At 53.8% G+C, this 21,687-nt stretch overlaps 1 protein-coding gene across 1 annotated transcript in view; it reads right to left on the reverse strand.

The window, feature by feature from the left end:
* Positions 1-247: 247 nt before the first annotated feature.
* ECE1 (endothelin converting enzyme 1) overlaps positions 248-21,687 on the reverse strand; it is a 62,199-nt gene continuing 40,759 nt past the window's right edge. The window contains exons 9-18 of the mRNA XM_032863670.1: positions 20,905-21,019; positions 16,605-16,715; positions 15,120-15,218; positions 14,557-14,634; positions 12,955-13,058; positions 7,888-7,998; positions 7,124-7,191; positions 6,084-6,274; positions 3,436-3,531; positions 248-2,758 (exon numbers count right to left, since the gene is read on the reverse strand). Coding sequence (XP_032719561.1) covers positions 2,582-2,758; positions 3,436-3,531; positions 6,084-6,274; positions 7,124-7,191; positions 7,888-7,998; positions 12,955-13,058; positions 14,557-14,634; positions 15,120-15,218; positions 16,605-16,715; positions 20,905-21,019 — 1,150 coding nt within the window. The 3' untranslated portion in view covers positions 248-2,581. The remainder of the gene's footprint in view (positions 2,759-3,435; positions 3,532-6,083; positions 6,275-7,123; positions 7,192-7,887; positions 7,999-12,954; positions 13,059-14,556; positions 14,635-15,119; positions 15,219-16,604; positions 16,716-20,904; positions 21,020-21,687) is intronic.

A 21,687-nucleotide genomic window follows, 5' to 3' on the forward strand; every position in this document is an offset into this window, starting at 1 on the left:
TTCTCCCCAGAAGGGAGTGCTCGGGTGATCATACCGATGAAGGAAGAATGGCCCAATGGGCACAGGCCCTGAGTCACCTTCCGGCATTTGTTGGGGTCCAAGGCCTCTGCAATGGGGAGCTGGGGAGGGAGCAGTGAGCCCTGCTGCATGGGCAAGGATGGGGCGCTCTGTGTTGGCCAGGGCTCCCCAACCCCCCACAGCCGCACAGGATGCACACCAGCCCCAGGAGGACACACACAGTCACACACCACTTGGTACAATATTTTATTTGAGTTACAATAGTGCCACACCAAAACTACAGTAGCACAGAACATAATAATACAAACACAGATTCCCAGCTCCGAAGCGCATGTCCGTGTACCCGCAGAGAAGCCAGCCCTATGGCTCCCTGGGCCTGAGGGGGATGGGCGTCTTTCCGAGGACAGCTGCCTATGCCCTCGGCCTTTTTTTAAGCTCTGGAGGAGTAGGGACAGTGGGGGCAGCTCACTTTGCTTCCATCTCTGTTGGGCCTGAGCCCTCCTCTGCCCTGGCCCTCTGTCGTTCCTAGGGCACCCCCTCCGGCTGAACCCTCAGCCTGGGACACTTGCTTCTGGTGGGGAGGCTCCAGGCTGTGGTGCCATCGGACTGTCTTGAGGACTGTGAGTTCCATGGGGAAGGCGGGATGGAAGGGGGCGCAGCGGGCTGGGGAAGCCTACCTCTGTGTGGCGGGGTGCGTGCGCCAGCCCCTGACTCTGGCTTCTTCTCTGGCTCCTGTCCTACCTTCCTTCTGAAGAGCTACCAGGCCTGGTGAGGACCGGGGGCCTCATCTGGAGCCCATCCTGCCTCAGTTCTGACACGGATGTGGCTGGTCCTCTTGGGCAGGGAGGATTCTGGTTGCCGGGCCGAGGCGAGTGCCGTGAGGGAGCACGGCCAGACCGCGGGAGCCATGAGACGACTGGCTGCTCTGGCCTCGGCTACAGGGGCCTGCTTCCCCCAGACGGAGCTCCTGAACCGCGGCCTCGGAGAGGGACGCCATTCCTGGTTCCTGACACCACAGGCTGGACCGACCGTGTTGGGGAAGCCTTTCCCTCACAGTCTTCCTTGGCTGAAAACACCTCCAAGTGAGGAGTCCGTCTAGCTACAAGTATTGTCTTGATCCAACTGAAGAGGCTGAGGGTGGGATGGGGCTCAGGACAAGTTCAAGGGTTTGTCAGATTCCCGACCTTGGTGCCCCAGACCTGCAGGCTAGAGCTCCCGGGCTGCCGTGCAAGGCCGCTCTGTGGACACCGGGAAGAGGGGTACGGCCTTGTGTTACAGTTAGGACACTTGAAGGCTTCACTGAGGAGGCAAAGGGGCACCTGGCGGACAGCTGTCTCCTTGGCGTGGATCCTGGGCTGCAGCCTCAGCTAAGGCACTAAAAGATGGAGGGCGGGCAGGCGGGCCCGGCTGTGGTCCTGGGAGCCAAGCCCAGGCCTGGGGTGCAGGATGGAGCCCAGAGGGAGGATCCGGGCCCTGTAGGGCGGGAGTGGTCTTCCCTTTTCTTCTTCCCCTGGGGAAGAGGGTCCGTAAGGCAGACCCCGGAGTTGCTGAGATGGGAGGGTTGCTGGGCACACGCCACACAGGGAGCGGCCAGGAGAGGGATGGAAAGAGGCCAACTACGGCATGGCAGAGCGCATCTGATGGAGGGCTAGGTCTCTCAGGGCTCCTGCCCTCCAGGTCCAGGGTGTTGGGTGCCCCGGGGCTGGGTTGGAAGGCCACGAGTTGGCCTCACCCTGCCGCAGCCATCAATTTCCTGCTGCGACTTTGGGGATCAGACCGTCCTTGTTGGGGTTCCCACTGTTGGACTCCGGGGACGGAGGCAGGCCAGCTGTGAGGGGCAGTGTCTGGGAGCTGGCCTCTGCCCCTTCCTGGCCTCCACACCTCCTCTCTTTATGCCCTGTGACCACAAAACCAGCTGACAAAGGCTGAAATTGCAGACACCGAGAGCGGGGGCAGCTCTCTACTTGGGGACATGCTCAGTGGCGGGAGATGGCTGCCCCAGCCGACCCCACAGCAAGTGAGGAAGGAAGGGGTCAATCAGTGGGGCTTCCCTTATCCACAGGTTATTTAGAAAAACAGAATATAATAAATATACCAATCCTTTCCTTAAAAAAAAAAAAGTGTTTTAAATGCATTATTTCCCTGAAGACTTCCAGTGTATTCCACAATGTTTAAAAAATAGTTTCCCCAAAAATATATCTTTAAAGCATTCGACACAGTGGTATTTGTGGTGTTTCTGACGCTGGATATGGGCAGGCGGTGCTGTGTCCCACCGCCCTTGTCGGTGCGGGGCCCAGGCCTGGTAAGCCACCGGCCTGACACCCAAATGCCCATGAGAACTGACGCGTGTGCCTAGGATGACAGGGTCTTCACAGGGGATCAAATCTCGGATTGTGTTGAGAACCCACATCAGAGGCTCAGTTCCGGCTGGAAACCCTCCAGTGCGGGGTAGGGGGCCCTGGGCGGCCAGGGGGCGGGGCGACACCCCAGAGCCGGATGGCAAGGCGGCCTGCCGGGCTCCACCTGGGCTCATCGTCGGTCCTGGCTCACGGTGCTTTCACCCTCACCAGACCTCACACTTGTGCTGAGGGTTCATGGGGGAGCCGGGCGGGCAGTGGAAGTGTTCTGAGAACTCCCTGGAGTTAGAGACGGAGCCAATGACCCGGAAGCGGGAGGGGCTGTGAGGATCGGTGATGAGGCCTTCGTGGGAGCTCTCGGGCGTGCGGACAGAGCACCAGACCTTTACGAGGCGACAAGGGAGAAGCTGGGTCACTGTGGGGCCCTTAGACCACCAGACCACCCCCATCCAAGACAGCAGGGGAATGAGCCCTCACCTGGTTCTGAGACCCTTGGGAGTCCCGAGGGGGACTTGGTGGGTAGGGAAGAGACCGTGGGCTAGTATGTCCCCCATCCCAGCATCCCCTGCTGAGGTCACCTCTGTCTGTCCTGGGCCTCTGCATTAGGTTTCCTGAGAATAAAGTGTTCTGCCCCCAAACCAGTCTGAAAACCTTGAACTGAGTCCAGGTCACTCACTTCCTGGACAGAACAAAAACTGTCTAATGGCCTGGTGGCTCTGGGCACTAACAGAAGACTACACATGAATGCCAATTCAAGGGACATCCCGGAGCACCTTGAGTTTAGGAAATTTCTAGAAACCCTGAACAAGAGGGCCCTTAGCACTCACTTGGCCTCTCATCTACCTGACACAGGAAACTTTTCACAGTCTCCATGGCCCTTAATCAGATTTCTCTACCGGCAGGAAGCTCGCCTTCGTACAGAGTAGATGCCCTACGGACAGTCCAATGAGCTAGAAGGTTCTCAATTGAGGGGAACTTGCCTTTTGGCTCTCAGAGCTCCTGGAACAGTCAGACGGCAGAAATGTGCCTAAGCTTGGTATATTCTCTACAACGAACTCACCTGCGCAAAGCCCAGGAAGAAGAGCTGGTTATTGGTGAGGCCCAGCGTAGGCAGCGTCTGCTCAGCCCCGTTCTTCTTCACCCAGTTCTGGTAGGCCTGGGAGCAGAGAAAACAGAGTCAGGGGCTCCCACGACACAGGAGCGAACAGGGCAACAATGGGGGCGCAGGGTGGGAGGTCTCAGAAGCTCAACCCTGTTGCGGCAGGGACTCGTTTGGGTGAGTCTGGGCCCCCCTTGAGGGACCTTCTTCACCAGCACTCGCTCCGAAGGGCTTGAAACACCATCTGCATGGCCACGGCTCTCAGGTGCCTACTCTGTACACTCACGGCTTCAGCTGGACTTCCAAGATGTATCCAGACTTAATACGGCACAGACAGAACAAGGGGTTACATACACACACGCACACACCCGCGCACGTGCTTTCCGACCACGGTAAATGGCACAACCAACCACTTAGTTCCTCTGGCCCTGACCCCAGAGTTTCTCTTTGAGCTTCTCTTTCTTTCCTTTTTTTTTTTTTTAAGATTTTATTTATTTATTTGACAGAGATCACAAGTAGGCAGAGAGGCAGGCAGAGAGAGGGACAGGGGAAGCAGGCTCCCTGCCGAGCAGAGAGCCTGATGGGAGGCTCCATCCCAGGACCCTGAGATCATGATCTGAGCCGAAGGCAGAGGCTTAACGCACTGAGCTACCCAGGTGCCCCTCTTTTTTTTTTTTTTTTTAAAGATTTTATTTTTAAGTAATCTCTACACTCAACACAGGGCTCGAACTCATGACCTAGAGATCAGGAGCCACACACTCTTCCGATTGAGCCAGCTGGGCGCCCTGAGCTTCTTGTTCAATTATCCAAACCACCTAAATCTGGCCACTTCTCACCCCTGCCGTGGCTTCATCCCTTCTCTTGCCTGGACAATCTCACAACAGCTTGCTAACTAGACTCCTTGACTCGAGCTGGTTCAATTCCAGTTCCCTCCGACACAACATCTTAAGTCATCCTTGTAAAGCTGGAGTTGGCAGACCTTCCCGCGAAGGGCCAGAGAGTAAATATTATCAGCTTTGAAGGCCAAGCAGTCTCGGAGCAACTCCTCTGTGCTGGCACTGTAATGGGAAAACAGCAGGGGAGAGCACGGAGCCCAGTGGGCCTGGCGGGGTCCCCCTACATTTTTATTTACAAAACCAGGCTGAGGGCTGGATTTGGCCCACAGGGTGTCTGTCGGTTTGCAGACCGTTGGGTTTTTTTGTTTTGTTTTTTTGAAGTTTTACTTATTTAAGTAATCTCTACACCCCATGTGGGGCTCGAACTCACGACCCCAAGATGAAGAGTCGCACATTCTTTCCCACTGAGCCAGCCGGGCGCCCCTGCTGACCCTGGTTTTAAAGGATAAATCAGATCATATCATTATTCTATTGAAAATCCTGTGGCAGCTCCCACTATACAGAACAAAACCCAAGCTCCTTGATCAGCCGACGCAGGCCCGGCGAGCTCTGGCCCCAGCCCCTCCTCTGACCTCTCCTCCTTCCACTTCACCCCTGCCCAAGAATAGCAAGTGGAGGTGGACACAGTCTGGCAAGGTCAAAGCCAGGAAGACCAGCTTGCCCTGCCTCCTCTTCCTCCTCAGGTCTCAATTCAAATGTTATCCCCTTCAGAAGGCCTACACTGGCCTCCCCACCTTTTTGTTCTGTATTAACTTGCCCTCCTTTATACTCTTCATCCTGTCAGTACCTGAAATGATCTCCCTTATTTGTCTGGGTATGTGCTGGCTTTCCTCCCTCCGCCCCAGCCCCACGCAAACTGAGCTGGTGAGAGCAGGACCCCTGTCTGTTTTGGCACAAAGTCTCCACTGCCCGAGACAGTCCGTGGTTGCTAGAAGGTTCACAGTGCAGTTTCACCGACTCATGGCTTCAGGTAGGTTACCCAGTGTTTCTGGCCTCAGTTTCCTCACCTGCCAAATGGGGGTTGTAATACCTAATGGTAAAGTTGTGGGGTACAGAGCAGAGCCTGGCACGTAATAAGGTCTCAACCAATGGCATTTCTAAGCTCTTCCTGTCACAATGAGGAGGCGCCTCTGTCTTGCTCTGATAGACACCTCCTTCTCCTCTCATGGGCTCCGTTCTCTCTCCCTTACAACTCAGCTAACCTTTCTGAGTGTCCCCCTTGCCCAGGCTCTGTGCCCAAGTTGTGTGTCATCCTTCTGACAGCCCAGGGACACAGGGAGTGGGTGTTTACAGCCAAGCTTGCTATGGCTCAAGGAGGCTAAGTGACCTTCTCCAGCACCAGGACTAGAACCCGGAACTGGCTCCCTGACCAGTGTCCCTCCCTTCCTTTGCCCTCCCCTCCCGGGCCCACTGCTGCCTGATTTAGTGATGCCCATCCCTGCCAAGGTAGAACCCGCAGATCGTCAGGTGACTCCAGCCTAAGCCCTTTCCTCTGTCTATCGGGCCGGACTCAAGCCTGGAAAACCCTCTGCGCGCCACGCTCCATGCGAGGGACTTCCGCAGACCTCTCCGTCGGCCCCCCCTATCCCCCCATTTCGCAGATGAGCAAACAGGTCACGTAGCCACTGCAGCTGGTCCCAGCTTGTCCGTAAAGACCTTTCCGGAGCAGGCCCCTGCACAGACCCAGGCCCGGGCCGGGCCGTGTGCTCTTACCCGATAGGCCGCCTTGAGCCCCCCGTTGTCGGCAATGTTCTCCCCCAGCGTGTGCCGGCCGTTCACCGGCTCCCCGTTCACGCTGTAGTTGCCGTACTGCTCCACCATGCACTCCGTCTGCTGCTTGAAAGCCTCCACGGACGAGTTCTTCCACCAGGGCCGAAGGTTCCCGTCCTTGTCATACTCTCGTCCTGTGGGTTCCGAGGGAAGCGTCAGGCCAAGGGGGAGAGGGCGAGGAGGAGGCCGCGCTCACTGCACCTCACCTCTTGGTGAGAAGCGAAGTCACTTACCCATCCCCCTCGGGCTACCCCGCCCATCCCCCCCCCCACCTCTACGCAGCAGCACCCAGTCGCACCGGGGAGATGATGCCGGTCTGGATGCCAGAGGGGCTGGGAGAATGAGCCAGGCAGCTGGGGGGTGGATGGGGGAGAGAGGATGGACAAACGTGAGGCAGGGAAAGGGTCAGCATGTTCATGGTTTTGGTGGAGCTGGATTCATTGTCAAGGCTGGCTGAGCGCCTTGGACCCTGAGCCCAGGAAGGGGGAAATGGGAGTCAGCCACACTGGGCTCACAGGACAAGCCATGACCTCTAAGGTCCCATCTCCTCCTTCTTGGCCTTGGAGTCCCCGCAAGGTGGAGGGAATGAGGATTCTGAACGTTCTGGTGAGGAGGCAAATGACTTCAACTCCTCTGACGGCAGGTGGCCCAGAGAAGTCTCTGGAGTGCCGAAGCAATGTGAGCTCCCTGCCGACTACTGACACCCACACCTGAGTATGGGACACCTTCCAGGAACCCTCTGTGTCTAACACAGTCCCACAATCAGCATGAAGCTGCACTCATCATGCCCATTTTACAGACAAGGATGAGGAGGCCTGGAGAAAGGACAGGACTTGTCCTGGGAATTCAGTGGGCAGAGGCAGGGCCAGGACTGAAGCCAAATCCATCTGTCCCCAGACCTCTGGAAGAGATGAGAGCAAAGCAGAGGCAGTAGGGCCAGGAGCCGATGTGCCCCGTCTGAAGGGGATCCCAGGAAGCAGTACCTTGATCATCGAAAGCATGAGTCAGCTCATGGCCCACGACAACACCAATGCCACCAAAGTTTAAGGCCCTGGGGAAGAGAACACAAAGGTGAGGGTGATCCCACAAGGGGACATCACTTTTCAGGTCCAGAGACACAGCAGGGTCTCAGGGGCTCTATGGGGACATGGCCGCAGCCTGAGCCTCCAGCCAGACCCCAGAGGCTAGTCAGAGGCTAGGCAAATGGGCTGTGGTCGGCCTGTATGCCCCGGAGGCCAAGCACTATGCAAGACACTCCACCGAACTTCACTGTCCTCTTTGGTCCCCTCAAAAGAGTTTGGCATCAGTGACCCACTGTAGAGATAAGCAAACCGCGCTGCGAACAGTTCAATCACTTTGCCCAAGTGTCATGCAGTCAGCGAAGAGGAGACCTGGGATTTAAACCCGCACTTTCTCACACTTTCCACCCATCCCCAGCTGCGACTATTCTAAAACACTGCCAGAGGGGCATGCCCCTAGATAGGGTACCCGACTTCACGGCACGCCCCCAAGTTCCCACTGTGCAGGGGCTTCTGGGCCCCGGAGACCCCAGAGGGAAGCATGGGGAGTGAGGATGTGGTTTTCTCTGCGACATCTCTGAGCGTCCCAAGCTCTCTGGGCTAGTGGGACAAAAAGCCCTCAGGGAGACCAGCTGGCTCACGTGGTCAGCTGCGGGCCCCGGGGCTGGGCTGGGTGTCCACGGAGGGGCGGGGAGGGGGACAGGGTGGGAGCACCACAAGCATCCTACTTGGGCGAGGAGCGGGTGTAGAAGGGCGCCTGCAGGATCCCGGCAGGAAACACGATCTCATTCTTGGTGGGCGAGTAGTAGGCGTTCACCATGGGCGGGGTCATGCTCCACCTGCAGGCAAACACGCGTGAAACCCAGGCCCGGCTGGTGGGGAGACAGGTGGGGCCCGCCCATCCGGCAGGTGTTGAGGGCCTGAACCCCAGCCCCAAGGCACGGGAGGACAAGGACATCTTTAGCAGCGGTGTTTTGGGGGGAAAACCAGAGAACACCCACGTGTCGGCAAAGAAAGGGATCCGCTGAATCCAAGGTGCACAAGGTGGAACAGCAAGGCGCTTACGGACCGCCAAACGGACCATTATGTAATGAAGAGGCCACTGCTGCAAGCGGTTCTCAAAGTGTGGACTGTGGACATCTGGAGGGGCCCCCAAGTCCCTTTCAGGGGGTCCGTGAGGCCAAAACTATCTTATTATCTTCTATAATAATACTAAGACATGAGGTGTCTTTTCCACCGTGGTGACGTTTGCCCTGACGGTGGAAAAGCAATGTCGGGTGGAGCTCCCTGAGCCCGTGTGTGAATCAAGGTGGCAGCCCCAACTGTTCCGCTGGTCCCCGCCTTCCTCACCAGGAAAAACAAGCCCATCTCATTGAGGAACATCACTGATGAAGTAGCACAAGTACTTCATGTTCTTTTACGTTTTATTTATTTACGTCATCTCCACACCCAACGTGGGGCTAGAACTCACGATCCCAAGATCAAGAGTCATGTGCTCCACTGACTGAGCCAGCCAGGAACCCCATGATTACTTAATGTCATTAAATCTAGACCCTTGAGTAGAAGTGTCTTGATAGTCAGTGCGACCAGATGGGAAGTCCACATAAGTGCTTGTGTTTTTCTCATGGGACCCCGTTGGTACTGGTGAGGGTGCCTGGCAGAGTGGCATTTCAGACGCGGCTGACGTCTGGCACCCGGCAGACATCTTGAAAATGAAGTGAGCTTATCACCTCAAGAGTAACCACTGATGCCATCTGTATGTCATCTGTTGCCAGAGATAAAAACTCAAGGTTTAAAAAAATTTGGGGGACACCTGGCTGGCTCAGTTGGTAGAGCATGTGAGTCTTGGTCTCTGGGTTATGAGTTCAAGCCCACACTGGGCACAAAGTTTACTTAAAAAAATAAGAATAAAAAAAATTTTTAAAGAAATTTGAAAATTACAGGCACATAGGTGACTCAGTCAGTTAAATGTCTGACTTTGGCCCAGGTAATGATCTCAGGGTCCTGGGATGGAGCCCCAGCTTTGGGCTCCCTGCTCAGTGGGAAGCCTGCTTTTCCTTCTCCCTCTGTCCCTTCCCCTGTTTGTGCTTTCTCTGTCTTTCTCACATATGTAAATAAAATCTTTAAAAAATTTTTTTAAACTAAAAAAACTTAAGTTTTAAGTTTAATTAAAATTAATTAGTAAAATTAATTACAAGAACTTGTATTGGTCACCATAAACTAGATAGCTTCCTGACACTGAAAGATTTTTTCTTTCTTTTTTTAAAGATTTTGCTCATTTATTTGACACAGAGAGAGAGAGAGCATGAGAGGAGAGAGGTCAGCGGGAGAAGCAGACTCCCCATGGAGCTGGGACCCCCCCCCCCCGATCCAGGACTCCATCCCAGGACTCCAGGATCATGACCTGAGCCAAAGCCAGTTACTTAACCAACTGAGCCACCCAGGCGCCCAACTTTTCTCTCTTTTTTTAAAATTTAAATTCAATGAGCCAACATATAGTACAACATTTGTTTCAGATGTGGAGTTCAATAATTCATCAGTTGCTAAAGACGTCTCTCAGGAGGTCAGCAGCGGTAAGAACAAAGGTGGATTTTCTTGGATATGGTATAATGAAAGTGTCACTCTCCAGAAGTATATAAAAGTCAGCAAGCCTTGTCCCAAATGACAATGTACAATGTTCCAAATCATGGCTAAATAAAAGACCCATTCAAGGTGCAAGACAGACTGACGGACTTCAGTGCGACAGAGCAGGAAGAGTTCATGGCTATGTGTTCAGACTCCATGGTGAAACTGACCATTAAGAAATCACTACTCATCAGGCCCCTGGGTGGCTCAGTGGGTTAAGGCCTCTGCCTTCGGCTCAGGTCATGATCCCAGGGTTCTGGGATCGAGCCCCGCATCGGGCTCTCTGCTCAGTGGGGAGCCTGCTTCCTCCTCTCTCTCTCTGCTTGCTTGTGATCTCTGAGTGTCAAATAAATAAATAAAATCTTTAAAAAAGAAATCACTACTTATGGGGCGCCTGGGTGGCTTAGTGGGTTAAGGCCTCTGCCTTCGGCTCAGGTCATGATCTCAGGGTCCTAGGATGGAGCCCCGCATCAGACTTTCTGCTCAGCAGGGAGCCTGCTTCCCCTCTCTGCCTGCCTCCCTGCCTACTTGTGCTCTCTCTCTCTCGCTCGCTCTGTGTCAAATAAATAAATAAAATCTTAAAAAAAAATTACTACTTGCTGAGTTTTGGTGTAGTTATCAATGAAGGATGTGCATGAGTAACAGAAAAGGCTTCTAAAGCATCTCTCCCTTTTCCAACTTCATATCTGCATGAGACTAGATTTTCTCTGGAGGGGAGGGGCAGAGGGAAAGGAAGAGGGAATCTTTTCTTTTTTAAAGATTTATTATTTTAGAGAGAGAGAAAGATAGAGTGCGTGCGAGCATGCAGGGGGGAGGGGCTGACAGAGAGAGAGAATCTCAAGGGGACTCCCCGCTGAGCACAGAGCCCAACAGGGGGCTCAGTCCCTCCACCCTGAGATCACAACCTGAGCTGAAATCAAAGAGTTGGAAGCTTAACTGACTGAGCCACCCAGGCATCCCTGAGAGAGAATCTTAAGCTGGTTGCACACCTAGCGTGGAGCCTGATGAGGGGCTCGAGAAGATGACCTGAACCAAAATCAAAAGTCAGATGCTGGGCACCTGGGTGGCTCGGTTGTTAAGCGTCTGCCTTCGGTCCAGGTCATGATCCCAGGGTCGTGGGATCAAGGCCCACATCTGGGCTCCCTGCTCGGCAGGAAGCCTGCTTCTCCCTCTCCCACTCCCCCTGCTGGTGTTCCCTCTCTCTGTCAAATAAAGAAATAAAAATCCTTTAAAAAAAAAAAAAGTCAGATGCTTAACCGACTGAGCCACCCAGGAGCCCCCAGATTGTCCTTATATATTTCAAAACAACATATTGCAATAGATTAAACACAGAAGCAGATATGAGAATCCAGCTGTCTTCTATTAAGCCAGATAGTAAAGAAACATGCAAATAGTAAAGTGATACTTTTTTCACTAAAATGCTTTTTTAAAAAAAGTCATTTTTCATAAAACTTACATTAAATTAATATAACCTCCATACACAAAGAGACTCTTTGGGGTCCAGTAATTTTTCAAGAGTGTAGAAGGGGGTGCCTGGCTGGCTCAGTCAGAAGAGCACGCGATTCACGGGATTGTGAGTTCGAGCCCCACGTTGGATGCAGAGATGACTTACATAAATAAAACTTATTAAAAAAAAGAGTATAGAAGGGACCCTGATGGTAGAAACATTTGTCCACTCGATAATTTTTCTGGCGTGAAGGGGAAGGCCAGTGATGAGTGGAGTGAGACAGAAAGGACATTTTCTCCAAGAGCTTAGACAGTCACTTTGTCTCCCCCAGGTGAGCCTCAAAGAGATGTGTTGTGGGGTACTGAAGCCATGGGAAGATTCAAAAACATCATATTTATATTCAAATAATCATGGCTCCATACATTAATCGGCAGGAGGCAGAATTTATTTTTTTAAAAAGATTTTTTATTTATTACAGAGAGAAAGATCATGAGCGGGGGGAGGGCAGAGGGTGAGAGAAAAGCAGACTCCCTGGTGGGCAGGGAGCCTGATGTGGGCCTCCATCCCAGGACCCTGAGATGACCTGGGGATCAATCCCAGGACCCCCGAGATCATGACCTGAGCCAAAGGCAGACGCCTAACCGACAGAGCCACCTGGGCAGCCCCAGGAGGCAGAGTTTAAATGCAAAATTTTAAGCTAAGTTAAAAGACTTTGATAAACTCAGAATGTTCTGGCAGTACCTGTGCCATATTCTGGAGATTAAAAAAACGCCTTCTGGTGCATTTAGGGGAAGGAGTTCCTCTGTAGGAAACAGCAATCTTAAGAGGAGATGTTCAAACCCTCATTGGCCACGAGGGGGCGCCAGAAGCAAAGAGAATTCTTGCCTCCACCTTTTGGTAAGATTTATTCTGCAAAACGTTTTAGGCGTGGAGGAAGCCTATTTTGAGAGCTAGAGCTGGGGTGACAACATATGAGTTCTCTGAGGATACTGCCCAAAAAAATGACAGAAATCTCATTCCAGATTATTTTAAGAAGGTTTGAGGTCCAGGAAGAAGCTGTATTTTAAAAAACTTCCCCCAGGGTGTGCCTGGGTGGCCTAGTGGGTTGAGCCTCCCACTTCTGGTTTTGGCCTGGGTCGTGATCTCAGGGTGGTGGGATCGAGCCCCCTCTCGGGCTCCATGCTCTGTGCAGAGTCTGCCTGAGATTCTTTCTCCCTCTCACTCTGCCCCTCCCACTTGTTCTCTCTCTCAAATAAATAAATCTTAAAAACAAACAAAAAACCCTCTCCAGAGGGTCCTGATGTGCAGTACGGTTTGGGAATCACAGCTACCGGGGGCCCATTCGGGATCTTCGCTAGCTGAGGGCCTCCTCTGGGCCAGACACTCCCGCTCACACTTGACTGTCACACGCTCCTCCAGTCTTATCTGCAGAGAAGGAGCCAAAGGCTCCCAACTCTGAAGCAGGTGAGGCCAGGCCACTCTGGCCACCAGAGGGGTATCAGGGGCACGTGGACCTGGGCCACTCCCAGCTCCTGGCTGGGCACATCTCCTCGGTCCCTGGTTTTTTCATCTGAGGAGTGGGAAGGCAATGGTACCCACTCGTCAGATGGCACTCACGACAGCTATGTCTGGCATCTGGTGTGTGTGACAAAGGCACGCTCCGCCCAGAGCAGCCCCGTGTCCCAGGAGCCAGCGCCCTCCCAGCAAGGCCCCAGGGACTCACTGGTCTCTGTTGGGAGCTTTCCTGAGCTGGTCGGCAGTGACCCTCCAGGAGAAGTTAAAAAACCGCATGGCGTTCTCAAAGTAGAGGTCCGGGACGGCCGTGTACTGGACAAGAGGAAACAGAGTCACGAGATGAGAGTGTGCCCAGGCTGGCGGCCCCTCGGCTCCCCACGTGCAAACCCCTTGTTCTAACGCGGAGGAAGCTGAAACTCCACGAGGTTAAGGGATTGGTCCACAGGTCAGAGGCTGGAATGGAGGGCTCGGGACTACAGGCTTGGGTTCTTGCTTGGCTCTGACCTCGCTGGGGCCTGGTGTCCTCTCCTATTTGAGGCCACACCAGCAGCTTCACGGGGCTGCTCAGCACCCAGCAGTGTCACAGGAATGCACCAGGGCCTGGGCCTTAGACAGCGAATCTCCCCAGTGCTGTCCAACAGAACTTTCTGCGAAGACAGGTGTGTTCTACACCTGTGTGACCCACTATGGCAGACACTGGCCACATGTTGCTACTGAGCATTTTGAATGTGGCTGGTGTGACTTTTCAATTTAGTTTTAATTAATTTCGATTTCAACTAATTGAATAGTAGTGGCTAGTAGCTACCACAATGGGTAGCACACAGATTAAGCGTGGGTCGATCTCTGAAATGGCAGGAGACAGGCATCATCGCACACTTTCCTCAGCACGGCCCAGTTTTTCAGCTCTTTTCAGGGGCAAGGTTCTCCATCAGATCTGCTCCAGGGCTTTCTGGCTTTCTGTCAGGGCTCTGGTAAAATACTGGGCCCTTGGGGACAGGACTGTGACCCTGTGGGCTGTGCCTGGGCTGTCCCCAGGAGCCTCCGGGTCTCGTGTCATGATGCCTCAGAGCATCTTAAATTATTCTCAAGGAAAAAGGCTGTGGAATGAGTCACTCCCATATTCTCAGAAGTAATTTTAATATTCTTGGGTTTTAAATAGAGCCTTGACAAGAGGTTATTATAATTGCAAAAATGCCTGAATTTCACAAACTTCAATCACAAGAAAATATAAGACTATCCTTCTGGGCAGAAGCACAATCCCTTTACGGGGATAACCTGCCGAAAGTTCTAACCACCAGGAATATATCAAGTATCCTTGTTGCCTCAGTTAAGCGTAAACGTGCATTTGGGATTCACACTTCCTTTTTCCCATTAGCATTTCAAGATCCAAATGAAGTCCAGGTTTCTCTGGGAAGGTGGGGGAAGACCCTGGGGAGAGGAGGCAATCTGGGGGTCCAGGAAGGAAGAGGTGACCTGAGGGGCTCTACTCCTCATTCCCCTCCTGCTGTTTCAGAGCCTGCTCACCTCCATTAGCTGGAGCGTCTAGCAGGGCACACATGGCACCATTTGGTCCAGACTGCTGGGCACTGACAGTGGCCCCAGGGAGGCAGAGGCCTCAACCGGGCCCAGGAGAGAAGGGGCACAGAAGAGCTCCCTTGTGCCTGATCCATCCCCATACCCCACACTGCTGCATCTCGAGATGCCCTGACAGTCGAGGTACCTCTCACATCCCAGCCTGTCTCTGCTCTTCTCCACGTGGGGACCTCAGGGACATTTGGGAACACAAGGGGGCAGGGTGGGAGCCACTCACGTCATTGAACACTTTGTCGAGCTCCTTGGGGTCCATGATAAAGTTGGGGTAGCCTATCATGTTGTAGATTGCGTCTGCCTGGACAGGAGAGATACAGAGGACACTGAGTGCCCAGCAGGCCTGGCTGGACTCAGGCTCTGGGCCAAAAGGAAATGGCCAGTCCCCCACCCTCGTGGCTTCTGCCTCTCTTCCTGGAAAGATCCTTCTCTGGCCTGACTTCTACTTACCCTTTGGTTCTCTGCTTCCCCAGAGGGAAGCCTTTGCTGGCTGCCACCCGCTGGACTATATCAGATCCTTCGTTCTCCGTTAGACATGTCACATCTCCCTGCATTTGGCCCTCACACACTCAACACAGTTTATTTTTATGTTGTCATTAATGCAATCGTGTATTCAAGGCTATCCCTCGATCCTGCTGAAATATTCACCTGTCTAAAGGCAGGACAGCTTCCATGCTATGCTCCCCACATGTGACCGGTCTCCTTTCATGCACCCCCCTCCATCTGTGGCCACGGCCTCTAAGTGGAAAGCCTCAGCCACCCCTTCCGGCACCGGGCCAGCCTTACCTTTTCCTTGGCTGATCTCCGAGTTTCTTCGTCCATCCACTTCAGGGTGCTCAGGCTTTCCTCAAATGCCTTCTTGATCTCTAGGATTATCTCGCTGGCCTGAGGAGACAGAAGCTGACCAGTGAGGTCTGGGAACTGGATGGGTACACCATGTGGAAGGAGGCCAGAGTCTAAACTCAGGAATCAGCTCAAAGCCTCAGGCTCCTCAGTGCCCAGAACGCTTATGTCCTCCAAGGTAAGACTGGACTTCCATAAACCGGGCATCCATGCCACAGATGCTTAGGACAAGATTTGGGAAAGTTGGAAAAGTCTCTCCTCTGCAGGACTTTTCAGAGCCTTTAGTGTGTGACACGAACTTCGATTCTTTTGGAAAGTGTAAAATTTTTGTAGCCTTTTTCAGACTTACTAGACCATAGGATCCCTTTTTGATAGAATAGGCTTTAAAATCTAGAGAACCCGAGTTCTGACAAGCAGTTTCAGGCTGGAGATGAACAGCTGTTCTCGAGGACAATAACGTCACAGGCAAACTTGGAGCCCAAAGATTCTAGAGCAGAGGAAGGAAGTCGCACAGCAGAAAGAGCAGAGGGGCTGACAGCTGACAGAATTAGACAAAGACTCTTTATCAGCCACTGACAGGCCAGTCTCATAAGGAAAGTCTCCGTTTGCTAGCATTCGACTGCAGATAATAGCTACGTAATTCAAGTAAGTAATAAAAACTGTAAAAAAAAAAAAAATAGCTACCATTTACCAAGCCCTCATTTTCTGTTGGGCTTTCTCTGTGTGTAGCATTAAAAAAATATTTTTAATTTATTTATATGACAGAGAGAGAGAGAGTGCGCACAAGCAAGGGGAGTGGCAGGCAGAGGGAGAGGGAGAAGCAGGCTTCCACTGAGTGGGGATCCCGATTTGGGGCTTGATCCCAGGACCCCAGGATCATGACCTGAGCCGAAGGCAGATGTTTCACCGACTGAGCCACACGGGTGCCCCAGGTGTAGCATTTCATTTCCTGTCCTGCTATAGGATGGAGAGCCCCGCTTCCAAGTCAGCCAGGAAGGGAGAAAACTGTCTCAAATCACCCAACCAGGAGATGATGGACCCAGGATCTGAACTGGGGCCTGGCTGTCATCATGTACCTAGCCATGATGTTCCTCTAGGGGTCCGGACATGGGATTACCCCCTGGGGTAAGGAAGATGTCACCTGTTAGGCCAGAGCTGCTCTGCCAACAGGATGTCGCTGGGCCCTTTGCTCCCCGTGGGGGTGGAGGTGGAAACAGCTGGGAGGGGCTTGCAAGGTTTGTGATAATGTAGTTCAAGCAGCCCACGCAACACAGTAGCTCACGGCAGTCATTAGAAAACAGGACAGGACCTTTGAGTGAAGGCTGGAGCCCTGGCCTGGAGCAGGAAAGGTCTAGAGAAGACCAGAGCCTGGGCTGCCAAGTTCACGAGAGGGAGTGCAGGTGCACCGTCCCACAGGGAGGTACTCACTATGTTCTTGCTGTCTTCGGCAAAGGTCGCTTTGACAAACATGGGGCCCAGGGCGAAGCCCAAGTTGTTCTCTGTGTCGCTCACGCAGAACTTCCACCGAGGAAGACAGGTCTGGAAGCACAAGGGAGAGGGGTTACCGGCCCCGTCCTTCTCCCCAACCCCTGTCCATCTGGGGGGAAGCAGCAACAGCTGGGTCCCGTACTTCCTTTGAGAACCTCAGGGAGACTTTTTGGACACGGTAGAAGTTATTTTAGACACTGGACTAAGAGGCCACTGAACATTGCTTATCGCCACCATCTACTATTTCCTGAACGCCAGGCTCTGCGCAGGACATCAGGAATGGAATCTTCCAGAGCCATCGATATGAACCTGGAAGGCAGGGCTGTGGGCCTCGCCAAACGAGGATGCGGACAGACACTCAGCAAGGGGCTGTGTGGGGGGGGACAGCCGTGGGACTCTGACCTGCCTGACCACACACCCCCACCCCCACCTCGCCCTGGCCGCTGGGGAAGTGGAGGATACTGGTGGCAAAGACTTGAGAAGTTACCTTGTCTACCCTCGTGCACCAGGAAACCCTTCCCAGAAGGCCAGGACCCAACCCCATTGAAGGCCTTGCAGAGGAAGGGCCCAGTGCTGCAGGGTGTGGATGTCATGGTCACCCGGGGTCTCACCCACAAGCTCGCCAGCCCGCCCCACACCACGGTGGAGCTGGACGTGGGCGCCCCGCAGGCTGCAGCCTCATGGAATGGGGCTCCGGCAAGCACACCCACGTGGGTTCCCATCCTGCTGGCTCACCTGCCCTCTGTGACCACCAGAGGTAGCCCTGCCCCCCACATCCCTAAATCCCCCATGGGGCCTCCTGACCCCGAAGAACAGGTGGTAGAATCCACCAGGTTCAGGGCAGCCTGATTCAGAAGTTTTCCAACTGAAAACAACCAACAGGTGGCTGAAGAAACAAAATGTGGTATTTTTATACAACAGCACGCTACTTGGCAACAAGAAAGAGTGAACTACTGAAAATCGCAACATGGTTGAAATTCACAGCCATTAGCAGAGAAGCCAGACACGGAGAGTTCCGGGGGCACAGCCGCGCCCCCGCCGGGCCACACCCACCCAGTGGACCTTCTGCTTCTCTATGGTGGAGGGATGATTGCGAGACAGGAATGTCTCTGTTTGGAGTGGGGTGTTGGTTTCCTTTGTCTGAAGGAACACATTTCCTTTGTGCACTAAACTGTGCACGTGGTGTATCCTGCACACTTTACAGTATGCAGATGACACCTCAGCGGGAGAAATTTCCTCCATGAAAGAAGGGAAGTAAAGGGCATCTCAGCTTTCCCTTAGTGGCCCAAGTTCTAAGTTTTCCCACCCATTTGTCCGTTTAGATGCCCTCCCCTCCCCACAACCCACCCACATCTGGCAGAGGCTGCCCACGCAGGAGGTCAGGACAGGGGGGACCTTGAACTCATGGCCCTGTGGGGGCCCCAGGCCCTGATGGCTGAGTCAGAGGCGGAGTGTCACCGCCTTCTCAAGAGAGCATTTGCATAAGCCCACTCACTCACTCACTCATTCGTTCATTTGTCCGTTCGTTCACATGGCCAGCGCCTTCTGGAGAGTTCTGCACCTGGACTGTGTTAGGTGTTTGGAACTGAGAGACAAATTGGCCCTGGGCCTTGCCTGTGAGGGGCTCAATGGAAACACCCAGGGCACCCAGTGGGAGCGACAGACACGTAATAACAGCAACAGTGACAGCCACAGTAGGTTGTGCTTGCTGAGTGTCTGCCGGGTGCAGGCCCTAACCCAGGTAATCCGCATTATAGCCCCAGGAGGCAGGTGCTCCCTGTGCGCCCGTGTGTGGATAAAGAACATGGCTTGGAGGGCTCTGCCTTTGGGACGGACTTTTGGGGATCCCTTCGTATACTCCCAGATGACCCCGGTCAGCAGGCTAGGGACTGGTTACTCCTTTGGAAACTTGGGAACACTGAGCCCTCTGCTCCAGGGAAGGGATTGGTCTAAGGCTGGAAGAACATTGCAAACACAGACCTTCTGAACCAAAGTTCCGTGCTGTTTCCTTACACCACGCACGGGGCACGTAGCGACTCGAGTACACAATCTCCCACCTCTAGGGTCTTCCAATGCCCTTGCTTCTGCCAAAGCCTCCCTGCCAGCTGGGAGCATCGCACTGGTTGGAGCAGACGGCTGCACCTGGAGCCTGGCCCAGGAAATCTCCCTTGCTTGCTCGCCCACCCTATCTATCATAGGAAAAGAGACCTGAGATTGAACATTCTAACTGTTGGTGGTGTCAGGCATATTCCTCCCGGTGTGCAAACAATCTCTCACTAACGTGAACCTCCACACCTATTAAACAACTCCCCATAGCCGCCTCCCTGCCCCTGCCCCTGCCCCCCACCCCCGCAACCACCAGGAGGCGCAATTTTAACTTCTGGCTCCTGCAGAGGCGAGGCTGATTGGGGCAGAACTCACGTGTGGGCGGTCGAATCAGATGTGCTGGGACTGAGAACACACTCCCTACTTACGAGCTGTGCAACTTTGAACAAGTCCCTTCCCTTCAGAGAGCCTCAGTGTCTTCATCTATAAAATGGGCTGGTGATAACAGCTCCTCACATAGAGCTGTTATAGGAACTCGGCGACATAATGCTTATAAAGGGCAAACAACTAACAATAATATCTTTCATCATCATCATCATCATCATCACTAGTGAGTGGCTGAAAGTGCCAAGTAGTCATGGCCATCCAGAGCTGGGTTTGAACTTGAGCTTGGCTGCGTCCTCGCTGGGTGACCTGGGAAACCCTTCACTGCCTGAAGCCTGTTTGCTCCTCTGCACCTGGGTGGGTAAGCAACGAGGCAGGCGCACACTCCACGCACACAGGTGTCTCTGTGACGCCCATCCCAAGTCCTGCTCACACTCCTCCCATATAAAGTCCCCTGGGAGGCCCTGTGCTCCAGGGGACAGAGTCATGCCTTGTCACACCTGTGACCCAGGGCTCACCCAGGCCCGGCCCACGGTAGGTGCAGGAGGAGCGGGAAGGCAGGCCCTCCCCTCGTCCTTCTCTGCAGGGCCAGGTGGCTTTCATGGCTTTGGCCCCGTGGTACCCTCAGAAGCGTCTCTTATGCCCAGCCACCCTCTCCCTCAGTCCCCTTCCTGCCACAGGTGCGTGTACATGCAGATGGGAGAGAAAAGGAGGACCCTTCGCAGGACAGACTCCGGGACCAGAGGCAGGAGCCCATATCCTGTCATTCTCTGCCAGCACTTATCTGGCTCTGTCCACTCCACTGGACTCCAGGAAGGGACGCAGGCGCAGGGTGTGTTGGGAGGGCTCTGCAGCTGGGGACCTGCCTGGGGCCCTGACTTGGTGTGTCCCATCAGCACATCTGAGGATCTCTGGCAGTGGACGCGGGCCCTGGGGGGCACAGACCCCACCTCACTTGTCTCTGTGTCCCTACACAGGACTCTTGTCCTGTTGGCTGCACGAATGAGAGGGGGACAGCCACCTTCTAGGGGAAAGAGCAGAAGTGGCCAGGAAGCTTCCTATCTGGGGTGGGGTCCTAAGGGAGGGAGTGAGGGTCCTGGAACCCTGGGACCTCTGGAAGAATGGACCCCCAGGGGTCATGGTGGGGGCACTGGAAGGAAGGTGGAGACCACCTGGTCGGCTGGGAGGGTAAGAGCAGGGAACACGTGTGCACTCTTACCATGAACCAGGGGCTACACCAAGTGTTCTGTGTTTATGGGGAAGGGGCAGTATTCCTTAAGGTCCCCTGTATAAAACAGGGATGATGATCCCATCCAGTTCACAGGGATATAAAGATCACATGAGTTACAGGAAAGTGTTTATTATCAACATCACTGAGAAGGGGTTGGGGAGAGAAAGAAAAGAAACCACCTTTTGCTGTAAAGAAGCTAAACATCTAAGTTTTTTTTTTTTATTTAATTAATCTCTATATCCAACTTGGGGCTCGTAACTCAGACCCTGAGAAGCATGCTTTTCCCACTGAGCCAGCCAGGCACCCCTCTAAGACTCCTCTTCATCCATTAAGACCCAGTGTAATCATCTCCTTCTAGAAGCTTCTGTCCATCTCAAACTAGCTTAGATCCAGTCCTGTGTGCCCTGGGACATCCGAGGGGACCCCTTCAGAGGCCCTCACCATTCTCTGCCTATCCTCCACCTCCCTCACAAGTTCCATGGCTCCAGGGGACACCGAGGTCGCATGAGCCTCCCACCCAGGGCCTGGCACACAGCAGGCACTCAGCAGGTGAATGGGAAAGCACAGTAACAGGCTCACCTTCTTGGTTCCGTACATGACTTCCATGAATTTCTCGTCGGCGTCCTGAAAGCGCTGATCAAGGAAGGAACTTGTCTTCCGCACTAGGTTCCAGATCATGTAGTTGTTTAGCAGGCTGGGGCAAGAGCAGATCGGACAGCTCAGAAGGGCCCAGAGCTGGGGGCATCACAGCACTTCCCACACTGACCTTTAGGGGGCGTGCAAACCTGGCCTTTGGCTTGCAGGCTCTTTCCACACCGCACCCCCCCACCCGACTTACCCGCCCTAGTTTGGCAGATTACTGCTTACTAAGCACAGAGAATGTCAGCTCTTCAAGACAGAACCCAGGTCCTCTTTGAACACCCCTCGGTGCCTAGTGCAGTGACTTGTGTTTGTCGCAGAGCTAGCTGCCTTTCGTCTGGGAGCCATGGAGTCACCGCATGGAGACCTTCCCCCGCCCAGCCCCCGACCGGGTAGGGGGGGAGCGGAGCAGTGCTACTGGACTGGAGCAGGGAGGAGCTTGGAGATGTCCCGACCAGAAGCCCAGAGATGGGAGAGGAGGTCTCAAAATAGGAGGGGCAGGAAAGAGAACTTAGCCACCATGCCAAGGTCTCCACGAAAGAGAGCTCAGTGCCCCCTCCCCTCAGGGCACAGAGAATCATCTGTGGCCATTGTCACCTTTGCAAAGAAGTCACTTGAGCACCAAGAGATGTTCACTGTTGTGAACATCTAGCCTCAAACTGGAACCACCCTAAATGTGTGACAGGAGGGGTGGGAGTGAGTCAATAATCCTACTACGTGTAC

This window comes from Lontra canadensis, unplaced genomic scaffold (assembly GCF_010015895.1).
Source record: "Lontra canadensis isolate GAN:19392208 unplaced genomic scaffold, GSC_riverotter_1.0 scaffold25, whole genome shotgun sequence".
Lineage (NCBI taxonomy): Eukaryota > Metazoa > Chordata > Mammalia > Carnivora > Mustelidae > Lontra > Lontra canadensis.